Here is a 14958-nt window from a genome sequence, read left to right on the forward strand (position 1 = left end):
CCAACATCGTCTCATGATATACTACTAGGTGCATCATCTACGTTTGGCGAAACCATCATCATTTACATTTATCAGCGCTCGACATGCATGACAAAGTTCACTATACACGCAACTGTACTTGGAAAAGACATCAACCATTCAATATCAATCATCATCACGAATGGCCGCAAAACATTGGGAAGGTGTCACTTGCACAGGTGATGATTTGATCATGCAGACGGATAAAGCGAAAATTGACGAGTGTGAGACACCGCAGTTGCTTCCCTTTCGAGTTCCGGTTGGACACTTTATACGCTTTGCATATAGCCACCACCACACCTCTTTTATTCTCTCCACAACCATGGGGAACAAAATCTCCAATGTAACTGCCATTGCAGGCATCGACAGCTACGTCAGTGAACTAGGTGATATCTATTATGAGCGAAGGTATAAAGAATGAGAAACGCATTCAATCTGGTGGGACGACATGGGCTCATTCCTTCTTGCTATCCTTAGTATTGGCAATGCGCGTTTCATGAAGACTATTCGTGGCCGACACAAAGACACTCTTGTTGTCGTCAAGATATTCGTCAAACCAGACCCTCAACTTTCGTTACGCTCATATGTCAAAAAGCTACAAGGTATGTGGTTTAAAAACAAGGTTGGATATGACTGGATCAGCTCATGGTTACGTTTTCTTAGACGAGCATGATGCCCTTATCAACGTTTCGAACGCATTTCCTTTTCAACGTATCCTGGAAACCGACAAGGCAGCGTACCTCGTTCGTCAATACTTTTGCAGCAGTCTTTACGATCGCATAAGGTAAACCCGCCTCTTTGGTCGTTGACGTTTGCCATACACAAAATTGACGCCATTCATCGATGCATAGTACACGCCCGTTCTTGACGCTGATTGAAAAGAAATGGATCGCATATCAAATTCTCAAGGCAGTAGCAAGCACACATGCAAAAAAGGTGAAGAAGGAATGGATATCATTGTTGTCAGCATTGGATTTATGCAAAATGGATACAGATTTATCATGGTGACATCAAGACTGAAAATGTATTGGTTACCTCGTGGAATTGGGTCTATCTCGTAGATTTTGCTTCCTATAAGCCAACGTATTTACCAGAGGTAAATGGTCTCATGTGTGTCTGATGTCAAGTATGTTAATCACATGTTGCAGGATAATCCAGCGGACTTTTCTTTCTTTTTTGACATGTCGTCTCGAAGATGCTGCTATATCGCCCCTGAACGTTTTTACAACGCTGGCACGGCAGTGGATCAAAGAATGGTATAAATCATGGAGATGGATCGTTACAGCAACCGAAAAAGTTAACGGAAGGTTTTACATAGAAAAACCTTGATTGGGATGAGCAAGTGAGCGAGCTGACTCCAGAAATGGATATCTTTTCTGTTGGGTACTGTGACATCTTTCTACATCATTGCTTGAATACCTTTACTGATGATGCTTCTTTAATAGATGTGTTATCGCCGAACTATTTCTGGAAGGGACATCTATCTTTTCTTTGTCGCAATTGTTCAAGTATCGAAGCGGAGAATACAATCCAGACAACAGCCTGGACAAAATTGATGATGAAAACATAAAGGTAGGGGATTGTGGGGTTGGATTGGATTGAATGCAAAGAGGACTTAGGTATGTTTTATGCAGAGCATGGTGAAGCACATGATCCAATTGGACCCCAAGGATCGTTTTACTGCCGAGCAATATCTGTCAGAATGGTAAGATCGATATGAATAACGTGGATGGATTACTCTTGGATAACCTTATTTTGATAGGCGTGGCAAAGCATTCCCACAATACTTTTACACGTTCCTGCATCAATACATTAGTTCGGTGACTGAGCCAATCGATTATGAGGCAACACAACAATCAACAGCCGCTGTAGCCGATGCCATGTCCTCAGCACTTATGGGTGTCAATAGTATCAGCAAAAAGCTTATCGACGCTGACGAGAAAATCGAGCGGATATACCATGATTTCGACAAGATCGCTTATTTTGTATCCTTCCAAGGCGACTCAATACCAACAACTCAACCAGATTCCACAACAGCTCGGCCTGGCGGTCCTCGGGAACGACGAAGAACTTTAACAGGTATTTGGGAGAGGAGAAAAATAGAGAAGGAGTGTCATGATGATAACGTCGTGTACACATACATAGATTTGCCAAATACCACTGCGTCATCGGTAAGTTGTCAAGCTAGGGGCATTGATCGAAAACGTGCTTACATTGTACAATAGATCATACTACCACCCATTCTCAACATACCCAATTACGAACCCGAGAATACTACAGTGAATCATGTGGATCATCAACAGAATTCGGGAGGTAATTTGGACTCAAGAGGCAATTGAGAGGGAGAGAGGAAGCTGATTTCGCTTTAAACATAGAACATGGGACACTCATTTTCTTATCGTTCGTGTGCTCTTTGCTTCGCAATGCATCCTTCCCAAGTTCAAAATTGAAAGCACTGGATATTCTTTTGGCGTTGGCAGAGCATTTGCCAGATGATGTCAAATTGGATCGACTGGTGCCTTATTTAATGACTCTTTTATCTGATGACGCCGCGCTTGTTCGTGCAAATGCAATCAAGACTTTGACTCAAGTGGTAACTATTATGAACATCTCTTTCTTGCTTATGATGATGTACTTATGGTTGTGCAATAGCTTTGTATGGTGGAATCTATCTCGCCCATCAATGCAAGGATATTTCCCGAATACATTTTACCCAACGTATGCGACTTTGCCAAAGACGAAGATGTTTTGGTGCGAACGACCTATGCCAGCTGTATTGCTTTGCTCGCCGAGACTGCGCTGAGATTCTTGGAAATGACCCAGCTCCTCAAGAGCGATAGTAGCTTTCCCGTGGTTGATATGGACACTGACGAACTTGACTTTGAGGTATATATACATAATAGGATCGATCATTACTATTCAACTCTAATGATGTCATTAGTCTGCCTATGATTCCTCATTGCAAGATCTCAAGTCTGTTATACAAGAACAAGTCACCGCCTTGCTGATCGATTCTGAAAGTTCTGTCAAACGTGCATTGTTGACCAACATCACATGCTTGTGTGTGTTCTTTGGGAGGCAAATCGCCAATGATCTTCTCTTGAGTCACATGATTACGTACTTGAATGACAAGGATTGGATGCTACGTAGGCAAGTATATTTGAATGGGCACGCAAGTATTCTTTTGCTTACGTTGTACTACGATTAGTGCCTTTTTCGAAAGCATCAAAGGCGTGGGTACTTGCGTAGGTGCACGTAGCTTGGAGGAGTATATTCTGCCACTGATGGTTCAAGCATTGACTGGTAAAGAAGGAGGAAGAGGAGATTATGGATATCCATCGGCTCACAACATTGATCTACAGATGCGGAAGAATTCGTGGTGGAGAAGGTACTCAATACATATGCGAGCTTGGCAGAATTGGATTTATTTTCAAAGATGAAACTATGGGAGCTTATTGGCATTATTGCCCCCTTGATATGCCATCCAAGCGTATGGATTCGACATGGTAAGACGTGTATACAGAGGTCAATGAGATATCCACTCTTACATGAAGATCAGGTGCTGTTGGCTTTATTGTATCGGCATCCAAGCATTTGCCAGAAACGGATATCTGGTGCATTATATACCCACTTTTGACCCCTTTCCTCAAGGCGGACATATCGAGCATCAATGAAGAGGAGCTGATGGAAAATGCAAAGACGCCGGTAAATTCTTGTGAAATAGTGCTATGGGAAAAAGTTAACTTATATGGAGATGAATTAGCTTTCACGGCAGATTTACGAGCAAGCGATAGGATGGGCAACGAAAGCGACATCCAAATCTCTTTTCTGGAAACATCAACGTGAGAAACGGGCACGATCGAATGCGCCAAGACAACGCAAATCTGGACCAGCTATGCTTTTGCGTCAAGGTATGGCATGTAGCATTGTCATCTATTGGCGTGGCGCTAATGTTATGATATCAGGATCCCTATTGACTAGTGCTATTGGCGAAGAAATAGAGGTGTCTCAAGAGTAAGTAAGCATTGGTCAGGTTGTTTCAACATGTGGTACTTATTTGCCCGATATTCAGAGACGAGTATTATCTGGAACGGCTACGGAACATAGGCATGTCAGCAGAAGATGAAGAGATCATTGCCCTTTTGCGAGATTACCTGTACAAAGTGTCACATGCCAAGCTCAAGTAAGAAGGAAGGATCATGATGCATACAAGGAAGTGTAGCTAACGTCATTACTTTTAGCCGTCCAAAAGGCTTTGAAGATCGAAGCATCGTCGTAAGTAAATGGTTTGCCATGATGGATGTTCCATTAAAATGCTACCTGTTTTCGTAGAACGGTGATGTCTTCCTCAAGAGCATTGGTGTAACACCATTGACAGTGTTTCTTCCTGATCTTTCACAAGACACCCCTTTCAGCCAAGATCTTTCATCCAACTATGTAAGTGCACCATGATTCGAAAAAGTGGTCATTTGTTAACAAGCTTTCAAATAGGCTGGTGGCATAGAAAGGTGAGAAAAATAACGTGAGCGAGTGCTATGGATGATTGACGCTATTTTTCCAGACCATCGACGATGCAGACACGCGCTAAACAGAATTCATGCAAGATTAGCCGAGTTGCGAGTGAGCCACATGTACAAGCTATCCTCCCAGACCTTGACAAGTCCACCAATCCTGAAACTGCATCGGTGATGTCCAATAGTGGACTCATATCCAGCCCAACTGATATCAGCTTTGATGTACATTCAGCACCACAACCACGAACAAAAGGTATCAGCTGCATTCTTCTTTCCGCAATAGGCATGTATTGATTTATATGGATATAGGTTCCTTATCGCCCTCAGAGTTGGATGAACGAGCAAGATTTTCCACGTCCACGCCCAAATCTATTGGTGGGTGTTGTATAATCATTTGCGGAAAAGTGACTAATGCCATTGCTAGTTGGCTATGAACATTTGCAAAATCTACTCATGAAGACCGCTTTGGAAGCTTTCCCACCCCATATGCCAGGTATGTTATCTTTTGGAACCACACAAATGAATTATGTGACTCAAGGTGGTGGATCAATAGAGTTCACGGGTGATCCAGCTATTATGAAGCGCATAAAAAGGTTGCCACAAGGGACATCACCTTTTAGGACCGTCAACAGTTGGAAACCTGATGGTAAGAATATTGAAGCATGGGTGGATACGAGTTCTCAACTCGAGGTGTAGGTACTTTGGTCGCTCACTTTACGGAACATACGGCTGGTATCAACCAATTGGCGATATCTTGGGATAATCTCTTGTTTGCTTCGTGTTCGGATGATGGCTCGGTCAAGATATGGGATTGCTTCAGATTAGAGCGTAATGTCACGAATCGGTCCCGAGCAACATACAACCAGCAAGGTATATTGAGGATTTCAGGATGACCACGCATCTTTTGCTAAGGGTATACCATAGGGGGTCGTATCAAGTGCATCACTTTTATCCACCAAACTTACAGCATCGCTTCAGCATCTGACAATGGCAGTATTCATGTATTCAGGTAAAAAGAAGATAACGGAGGATGAGGATGAGTTTTTCATGCCTATTCATAATGTTGGGATACAGGGTTGATATACGCAGTACGGGAAGTGCTCTCAAATTCGGGAAGTGTATCCCTGTGCGACGACATCAATTGATGAATGAATACGCCGTGTGCATCCAACATTTCACAAGTAGTACGTACATCCATTTGAACACTGCCAACATCAACTCACATGGATTATCTTAGATGCATCGAATACTATGGCTGGATCCAAGTCTATACTGTTGTTTGCAACCAACAAGGGCAATATTTATGCGATGGACTTGATGACAATGGAGGTCTTGTGGCAATTGAAAAACCCCTTGAGTCATGGTGAATATACATTTGGCAATCAAAAAGAAAGAAAAACTCTAACTTTTGTGTTATAGGTGTTATTACCAGCATGGTTACTGATCGGCTACATACGTGGATGATGGTTGGAACAACACGCGGTATCTTGACGTTATACGACTTGCGCTTCCAAATCCCGTTGAGATCTTGGTTACATCACAGCAAGAGCCGTATCAATACGATGCTATTAAGTCATGATCCCAAGGCCGAAGGAAAGCATGTGATTATTGCTGCCGGCAAGAATGAGATCTCCGTATGGGATATTGTGCAATTGCGTTGCGTTGAGGTGTTCCTTGTTCGACCTGGAGATGAAAAGACGGTGACCAACAACGGGATCGCGACCGATGTATTCCAGGTACGTTGATAAAAAACCACACGATGGCTGCATACTCACATGCATCGTGTAGGCACTGGAAGCACCCAATGAAGAGGATATTCTTGGCACATCATGTACAAGTAGTGAAGCTCACTTTTCAGAAAATTCGATTCGAGCGGTGGTGTCTCCTCCCGATTGCCGATTCATTATTACAGGAGGATCTGATAGGAAGCTACGATTTTGGGATACTGCACGGATCGAGAATTCAAGCGTCGTCTTGGGGTTGGATATGGATGAGCCTAAGCCGCGCTTTAGGATGAGCGTCCAGAATCATATCAAGTTTTATCTCGAGTTTGCACAAGCACAACGTACATCCACATCCAGTACTTCGATGCATCGTACAGCTTTCAGTGGATCAGGATCACACCATTCGAGCCCTAGCGAGATCAACTTTGCCCAGCAACAATCATTATTGCGAAATCATACCGATGCTGTGATGGATGTCATTCTCACCGAAGTGCCTTATCCTATGATCATTAGCGGTGATAGAGATGGTGTAATCAAGGTGGTTTCATAGCAATAAAGATTCATTTACTGAAATAGTAAAGTGACACAAAAATGCAGCTTGCACCTTGGTCTTCCTCGTATCCCTTTACTTTTCACCAAACTATTATTTTCCTTTCTTTGTCATGAGCCCAGTTGAATCCCCCATTACGCAAGTGTCATCGACAACACAACCAGCTCTATCCAACACGCATTCCGAAGAGGAGCATTCAGGCACTGCATCAGATGACGAGAGACAACAACAACAAGGATTGCCACCAGTATTGACACTTGAACTTCGTGGGGAGCAAATACAAATCAGCCGTGAGACCCTGGTATAGTGCAGTATGCGATAGATTGTAGTATACGAGTCCTTGTGCATGAATGATCTCATGATCTATGATAGGTAGCCTTTCCCGAGAGTATTTTGATTGCCATGTTTCCAAATGGTCTCGTATTGAACGGGGGCGAGCAAGCTCAAGTTGACTTTGATCCAGCGTGTGTTCGAATGATGCTTGATTTCTTTGTACAAGCACGCACAACGCATGCAGCACATTTTTCGGAGGAAGCTTATTTGGCAGAGACGGCTTTGGATAATAGAAACATCGCCAGCGCACCACAACATCATCCCCTGTTTACAAAACCAGTGGTCATTGTTCTACGAGAAGAGCTTGATTATTACATCTTACCTGCTCAGCAGCACGCAAAGCCTTCAACAAGCATCATGGCTAGTCTCAAAACAGCAGGTGGTCATTATCTACAACAACAAAATCAAGTATTTGAGGCGCTGTTACGCAATATCAGCAAGGAAAACAACATGGCTGAACAACACCTTGTGGACATTTTGTGTAAAGCTGGTTTTTCACTTGAGGATACTTGGAATTATCGTGCTTTGGAGCCCAAAAGAACGTGTATCAGTAGCTTGTCTCTTGTACATCTTGAAACCAGTGGACCCCAACGACGCATGGCAACGGCACAAAAATTGATGATGTTTTATGGCAAACCAGCAGTAAGTCATCTCTTTTTATTTCTCCAAATAGCATCAAAGCAGCTGATCACACATTTACAATAGAGAAAATGTTGGTGGGATCATACATGTGTCGAATTGATGGATATGCAGGTGCGACTGTGGGCACGACGAACATGGACCTTGGAATTGGCACTCGTGTGACTCGATCCATTTACTACAACTACGACAACAACTATCATACCATACGGCACCTTGAGCAGCTATTTAGCATCGTTACATTACTATTGTTGCTATCGAATATACCACCCTGTATACAAATCCAATGCTGGTAGTGAGCATAGTTGTGGCAAAGCACGAGTTTGGGTAGAAGGGGTGTGTGTGTGCGTGTGTGTGTGCATCCACGAGATCTTTCACATATGTGTCACAGCAGCAGCAGCATCACCATTTTCATCATGCACGACCGAACACTCCTCCTCTACTACTACTGTGTACGTGCGTATGGGATTGGACATGTGCGTGTATCTGTTTATGTGAGTACAAGCATCCTTTTGCATCTCTGCCATCTTCATCATCTTCATCATGATCATCGGAGCATCGGATACAAGATACCTTGATTGTGGCACCTATGTATCCAGGGAAGAAAGTATGCATCTGATCGCTTCATGGTCATTGTTGTTTTTGTAGACAACGTGGAAAAACAAGTATTCGGATGCCAAGCAATAAGGTATGTAACGTAAAAGAACTAGATTCTCAAAACTTCTAGCGTCAATGCGCGCACAACACTCACCCACACACATTACGCGCGCGCGTGATGCACTGTTCTCATGAACCAGCATTTCAAGATCATCCCCCCTGAAACAGCAATATCCACACTCTACCAAGTTGTTCTCTAGAATCCTGCATGTGGGGATGGGCCGTGGTGGTCTGGGAGTGGGGTCACGTTAGATGTGAGTGTGTGTCGAGAGAGCACGTATACTCACATAGTGAACCAAAAAGACGTTTCAGATCGTGCATGCGCCACATATTGTATTGTCGTTGTCCCTGTTTTCGTTTTGCTATTTACACAACAAAGCTTCTACCTTTGAGATCTGTCACTTTAAACGAGATGAGCACCCACTGTTATTTGCCGACATGCGCACAGACCGGTGACACCTTGCGTTTTATAAGCATAAGCATGAAAAGCCATTTCTCGGATATCGGGAATACGTAGCATGTGCATGTGTGCTGCAACATATGAAAAACGTAGATCGTGCGTGTGTGAGGAGAGGACAAAAAAAAATGATGATGATGATTGTTTGTATTCGATTCACCAATGAGACGGTTGCAGCAAGAGATGCAAGGGAGAAATTCGCCCGTGGGAATGGCTACACACAACACACAGCTACCGATAAAGAGGTCAAGGGAGATGAATGTGCGTTCTGCAATACCTAAAAATGGATGCACTGTGTGGAGAACAAGTCGAATCACAGAAACAGCATTCAAGAGGAGAGGTCACTCCGCCGATCCATAAATGCGGTTTGCATAATCCTTACTTCTCCACTCTTCTTTTTCCTTTTCTACCCGTTTTCTTTTTTCACACTTTTTCAAGCATTATGGATATCGCGGAATTGATTCATTCAGAAACAGCATCCGTGCGCTATCCAAAACGTCACCAATGTACTTGGCCTGGTTGTGGAAAGCTTTTCAGTATGTCCTCTACTTTTACTTACCCGATACATCTAAAATCAATCAATTTGTTCACCTCATCTTCCATGTACAGGTAGGCCTTCGGATACGGCACGCCATTACCGAATCCACACCAACGACAGGTATGTTATTGGGTCATCACATGAAGGAAAAAAAAAGAGGAAGCTCATGATCATTTGATGACGCTATTACTATAGGCCGTTTCATTGCGACAAGCCATGGTGCGGAAAGCGTTTTATCCAGGTAGCACCACGGAGAAGCTTGAAGTTTTTGGATGCCCCGTTTACTGATTATGATTTACTCACACATTGTCCCACATCTACAACATAAACAAAACATCAGCGATCTGCCTTGACCGTTCATTTACGTACCCATTCGGGTGAACGCCCACACACGTGTGAGTTCCATGACTGCGGCAAAAGCTTCAGCGACAGCAGCTCTCTCGCACGTCATCGGTAAGACATTGTGCATTGTAACACACGCACACACACACGCACACACAAAGTAGTAATCAACACTTTTCGTCATAGCCGCATTCATACTGGTAACCGCCCCTATCGCTGCTCACATTCTGGATGCACCAAAAGGTATGTTTTCTTCAACTCAGTCATCACCGTGTCTGACAAAAATGACATAGCTACACTAAAAAGATGTTTCTTGCTCGTCATGAAGAAAAGTGTCATGGCACTCGAGTATCAACATCATCCAATACAAGGTCATCAAAAAATTATCAATCCTCACTCCTCACCTTTAGTAGCAGTAGTAGTACTACTACAGCCAGCAGTCATGGATCACCACCCCTATCATCCATGTTACCGCCACCACCACCGCCATCGTTGCCATTCAACTCAAATAGTTTCCTCCCACCACCACCATTTCTTGCTCCACCCCATGTAGCCTTTCCACCACCACCTACACACCCACCTCCATCATCATCATCATCATCGACAACAACATCTGGCAATGTCCTTTGTGCTCCTTCACTTACACACAACTTGGCTGATATTCTTAATGGCCGCTCATTGTATGCAACCACCTAAATCCTCCCCCACCCACCCACACATACAACACCTTCATTCGGCTGTACATGTTGTCTTTTTCTTTTTTACTAGGGTCATTTATTGTGTAACTTCTTCTTCTTTTACATATTGCTTTGCTCGTTCAGAAGCACATACAATCTCGCTCACTATATTGGTTATGTCCAAATAAAATGAAAATTAGTGTAATCATGTCATGTGTGCATTTGAAAACGCCATGCGAAACTTCGGTATGGGTTGCAGCAGCTGCTGGCAGATGATCACGAACGCATGGCTATGCTATGTATTGTGGTACAAATTGGCCTTACTTTACACGCGTGCAAAAAAGACCTGGTCCGAATTTTGGGGAAAAGCCCTTTTGGGTGCGTGTGAACACACAAAGACACAAAGCTTTGATAGATGTTATAAGGCATTATAATGTATTGCTTCTTGTACAAGCAACATGAATACAAAACAAGTGTTGGGGCTACAATAAGAACGATATACTATGGGTGGTTGGCTAGTGATGGATATGTGCTAGGCTATACAAAAAACAGTGCTGGAAAGAAAATATACATAAGAGTGGTGGTGATTGAAGGGGGTGTTGTTGGTGAGTATTTATAACAATGAAAGGTATGCATCATGCTTGGTGGATGTATAGTAGAAGGATGTCCATGGCTAGGATTGTTGCTGGTATTGTTGCTCCTGAGCCAGCAGAAGCAAATAGATTTCAAGGTCATTCATGAATACGCTTGGTTTACTAGGACACATCCTATATGGAAGGGCATGATGATGATGGTGAGCCAAAAAGGACATGAACATGATTGTGGTGGTTCTAAAAGCTTACATTGAATAATGGCCTTTTTGGCCACAATGGACACATCGACCGTCAGACATTTGGAAAAAAGTTGTTATTGGTGGTTTTTGGAGAAACGCATACAATGCACCCCTTTATATAGGTGTTGCTAGGTGTGTGTCGGATGAAGCGACACGCATGGCAACACAAATGATTTCATCAGTGGCGGATTTGTATTCCCATCTTTTGTCGTACTATCCCCAGAATAGACCGATCCTCATGCTACTGCCACTCGTCGCACCTCATTCTTTATCTTTCTGACGCTGCTCTCCACAGCGTTTTGTTATCAGTTGCACTCACTCACACACCCCCAATCATCTTTGTTGCATAACATTCTCTTTGTGAGCGGGAAATTGAAGAAGGCCTAACGAGTACCAATCATAGCAACCATGCTTTAAAATAAAGTTTGGACTTGCATGGCTCTCAATGGCAGTGGCGTTGTCGCTGACATCGCGTCATTTCATGCATGATGGTGGCAGCAGCAGCAACAGCAACAGCAGCACCTTTTACTACCGTTGCTGCGGTCGTCAACGAGTTGCTGCTTTAATTAGATGCCTTGGCAACATGGCAGTTGTGTATGTGCAACGCACCACAAAGGTCATGCAACCAAGTTTTTGATTGTGTGGGAGTGTGAACAAGGGTTTTTTTACACTATGTGTCTTGAAAGGTCCAATTCAAGTGGTTCGTTCCAACCACAGCATGAAGCGGTGTTTCAAAGAAGGAAAGAAACCATATCATCTGCCATCCTTTGTAATAAAAAGTGAATCCATTCCTTTGGAACGAATTAATTCAATTGGGCGTGGCATCATTCAGGGCACGAGCATGCGTCCGGTGACTTTTACCAAAGATAAAACAAAAGCCGCATCGTGTGTGTCTCTTAGATAACAACGAGGAGCAAAAAGATCATTGTGTTTTTGAGATCGGGTCCATTGTTATCCCCTACTTGGTATAGGTCAGCTGAACGAATGAGAAAGAAATCACCTCATGGGTGATTTCCTCCACTGTCAGTGTGCATGCAAAGCACAGCCACAACCCCCTTTTGAAAGATCTACCATATGCAAAGGCCATCTTTTTACATTGCCAATCACTCTGCTTCCCATGTATCTAGTGTGCTGTTGTTGCTGCAATAGTTGGCTAAAGATGTATCCGCGCGTGGTGTGTGAAAGTGTACACAGCATATGGTGCAGCAGCAGCTGCTGAGTATGAGATCTCAAGATGAGATCTGGTATACCTTCCATAAGAGAAAAAGGCATCAATCCTTGTGTGTTGCAATCCTGGAGTGCACCAACTCTACCCCACATTTGCTGTTGTCTTACATGCAAGTGCATAATTCTCCCAAACATTCACCATAACAAGTATATACAAGATTATTCCGCGGGAACGCAACGTCGTTATGCTGATAGGTCGCTTGCAAGCTTGAGTAAATAGTCATCATGATAATCCGTTACCCAAACAACATGCACGGGCCATGAATCATTTGAAAAGCGGTAGTCGAAAACGTTGATCTCCAATAATCACGATTGTCATTTCCACGTTTAAGAGTCAGTGGATCGGCTGAAAAGCTTCTCCGACAAATGCCATTGGCTTGAGACCCCGTGCCAGATAACGATGATCCAGGCTTGCTGAGTACGTAGGTGGGGTGTGGGAAAAGATGCAAGGTGTATTATGTAGTGTGCCACAATGTGTCTAGAATCATCCTTTGCCATGTCAAAGTATTAACCAATTATGCAACGTCTGCTGATCTCAGATAATTCTTTGTGCATCGGTCCACCAAGTCTAAATGGATTTTACCCCACATTCCCCTTATATAGACAATATGGGAAATGAGAATTGATGACAACTTCCAGCTGATCAAGAGCATGACTATGCCGCTTAACAATGGGTTCATGCTGAACTTTTATGCTCATCGTGTAAGGGTACCAGCATTATTCACCATGATAGGATAATTATTATTCTACAATGGGTGGTAGCCCAATTTCATCATAAGAGAAAATGATCACGTCATGTGGCATTATTGGCTAACTACATAGCATGTTTGGCATCATCATTAATGTAAAATCTTTATTATAGTGTATAAAGCAACATCATAGGTGGCATCTCATACGGCCTTTGCAAATCCAACGCGTTTGGCGTCATAGTCAAACACCGTATAATAGGTGCGCATGAATGTATCACCAAGGATGACCATTGGCATAGGTGCTTCAGCAATGCCAGAATAGCACAACGAGCTATTATCGGGATTCACCTTTTCTCGAACAAGGTTCTGAAGGGGAATAGGAAAGTCATGATCACCTAGCGTAAAGCCAACTGATTCGGTCGTGTTGGGCTTGCAGGGCATTTGCCATCCATAAGTTCTGTTGTAGACTGCACCAGGTATTTGTTCATGTACAGCATGGGATAATGTCAATGGCAAGATAATCAATGTGGTGCCTGTATCCACAATAGCGGTGCCGTTGCCTGGATCCATGCCACTAATATAGCTTCTGTTGCCCACCTTGACACCGGTAAAGGGTACTTCCCAATAACGAGGCGGCTTGCTTACATCCAAATAGGTAAGATCACCTTCGTATCGCTTGGAATCGATATCACCGAGTAGCTACATGTGCATGTTTCAATACGTTTGTGCTTGTGCCTTTGTTTTCTCTTTTACCAATTCACCGCCGTTTGAAGAATTGCTTAGCCAAAAGGATGCTACGGCATCGCGAATCATGCCTTGTGTCTTGAGATTCTCAACAAACGATTGATTGGCACCCATCAATGATAAGCCGGCAAATCCTAATCCAAAGATACCATCCAATCTTTCGTCTTCTATGAATTGCTGAGAGACTTTGTTGGCCAATCCAAATAGCTGGTGTTTCGCTGTGGCGTTGCCAACGGTGATTGTGTCATAGCCCTTATTACCCTCTACGGTAGATCCATCACCGTATTGTAGCGTCCATGAGGAATTGTGGCCATCGTTTGTATCATTGGCACTGATCATGGTTGTGTTGTCCATTGTTGTTGCAGCTTCAGGGAAAAAGGTTTTGGATTTGGATGATAAGAACGTCCCATTCTTGGAGCACACGCTGCAATTGCTTGAAGGAACCCAAATATCAGAGCTCCCAGTATCGAAATCCATCTCAAATGTTTGGGGTGGTGTGCCTATTTCCACAGCTCCCACATACTTTAAGATGGCCAAGTGTTAAATGCAAGTCCTCGTTTCACATACAGCCTTGAAAATCTTACCTCGACATCAACGTTGACTGAATCCAACTCCACAGCGTGACGGACATCACTTATTCTAAAGGGAGGCACTTTGCCATGCAAGTTGTACTTGAACAAGGCTCGAAAGTGTCGCTCGGGAGTGCTTAAATTCCTCGTTTTCTTGTACAATTTCAAGCTATGATGGTGATAAAAGGTCACCTTCATGTATAGGTATACACATTTTTATGCTCTTGGCTTACTTGAGAGTGCCATCATTGGCAGCCAGCGAGGAAGAGGTGATTCCCAATAGTGCTACTAATACAATGCTGACAAGCATGATGGTGGTGGTGGTGGTGGAAGTATAAAAGAAAGAAGCAATGTAGACGAGCCCATGTTTCCTTTATCAAGGATGTGAGTAGCATCATCATTATCATTACCGAGTGGAACCCATACTAACTTTACGCATCCACCCACG

The 14958-nt window shown here is 43.4% G+C and overlaps 4 protein-coding genes across 4 annotated transcripts; 3 read left to right on the forward strand and 1 right to left on the reverse strand.

Moving 5' to 3' along the window:
• Nucleotides 1–340: 340 nt before the first annotated feature.
• O0I10_001388 (uncharacterized protein) lies at nt 341–6806 on the forward strand (the record flags this gene model as incomplete). The annotated part of the gene is made up of 34 exons (XM_058481485.1): nt 341–426; nt 496–620; nt 682–802; nt 870–954; nt 1013–1114; nt 1167–1274; nt 1337–1401; nt 1464–1590; nt 1653–1723; nt 1781–2097; nt 2164–2189; nt 2244–2331; nt 2394–2611; nt 2671–2904; nt 2960–3168; nt 3227–3321; nt 3381–3524; nt 3578–3723; nt 3782–3929; nt 3984–4032; nt 4091–4201; nt 4260–4293; nt 4351–4455; nt 4510–4526; nt 4580–4785; nt 4842–4907; nt 4957–5025; nt 5086–5178; nt 5229–5402; nt 5457–5541; nt 5607–5716; nt 5770–5895; nt 5952–6268; nt 6321–6806. The coding sequence occupies 34 exons, from the start codon at nt 341–343 to the stop codon at nt 6804–6806; spliced, it is 4563 nt and encodes a 1520-aa protein (XP_058348123.1).
• A 112-nt stretch (nt 6807–6918) lies between these two features.
• Nucleotides 6919–7943, forward strand: O0I10_001389 (uncharacterized protein; the record flags this gene model as incomplete). The annotated part of the gene is made up of 3 exons (XM_058481486.1): nt 6919–7107; nt 7179–7781; nt 7845–7943. 3 exons carry the CDS (start codon nt 6919–6921, stop codon nt 7941–7943), a joined length of 891 nt encoding a protein of 296 aa, XP_058348124.1.
• Nucleotides 7944–9334: 1391 nt separating this feature from the next.
• On the forward strand, nt 9335–10468 carry O0I10_001390 (uncharacterized protein; the record flags this gene model as incomplete). The annotated part of the gene is made up of 6 exons (XM_058481487.1): nt 9335–9428; nt 9502–9550; nt 9626–9671; nt 9771–9883; nt 9959–10015; nt 10066–10468. The coding sequence occupies 6 exons, from the start codon at nt 9335–9337 to the stop codon at nt 10466–10468; spliced, it is 762 nt and encodes a 253-aa protein (XP_058348125.1).
• Nucleotides 10469–13398: 2930 nt separating this feature from the next.
• On the reverse strand, nt 13399–14820 carry O0I10_001391 (uncharacterized protein; the record flags this gene model as incomplete). The annotated part of the gene is made up of 4 exons (XM_058481488.1): nt 13399–13896; nt 13951–14463; nt 14526–14679; nt 14744–14820. 4 exons carry the CDS (start codon nt 14818–14820, stop codon nt 13399–13401), a joined length of 1242 nt encoding a protein of 413 aa, XP_058348126.1.
• Nucleotides 14821–14958: the final 138 nt, after the last annotated feature.

This window comes from Lichtheimia ornata (assembly GCF_029851405.1).
Source record: "Lichtheimia ornata isolate CBS 291.66 chromosome Unknown scaffold00003, whole genome shotgun sequence".
NCBI classification, from domain to species: domain Eukaryota; kingdom Fungi; phylum Mucoromycota; class Mucoromycetes; order Mucorales; family Lichtheimiaceae; genus Lichtheimia; species Lichtheimia ornata.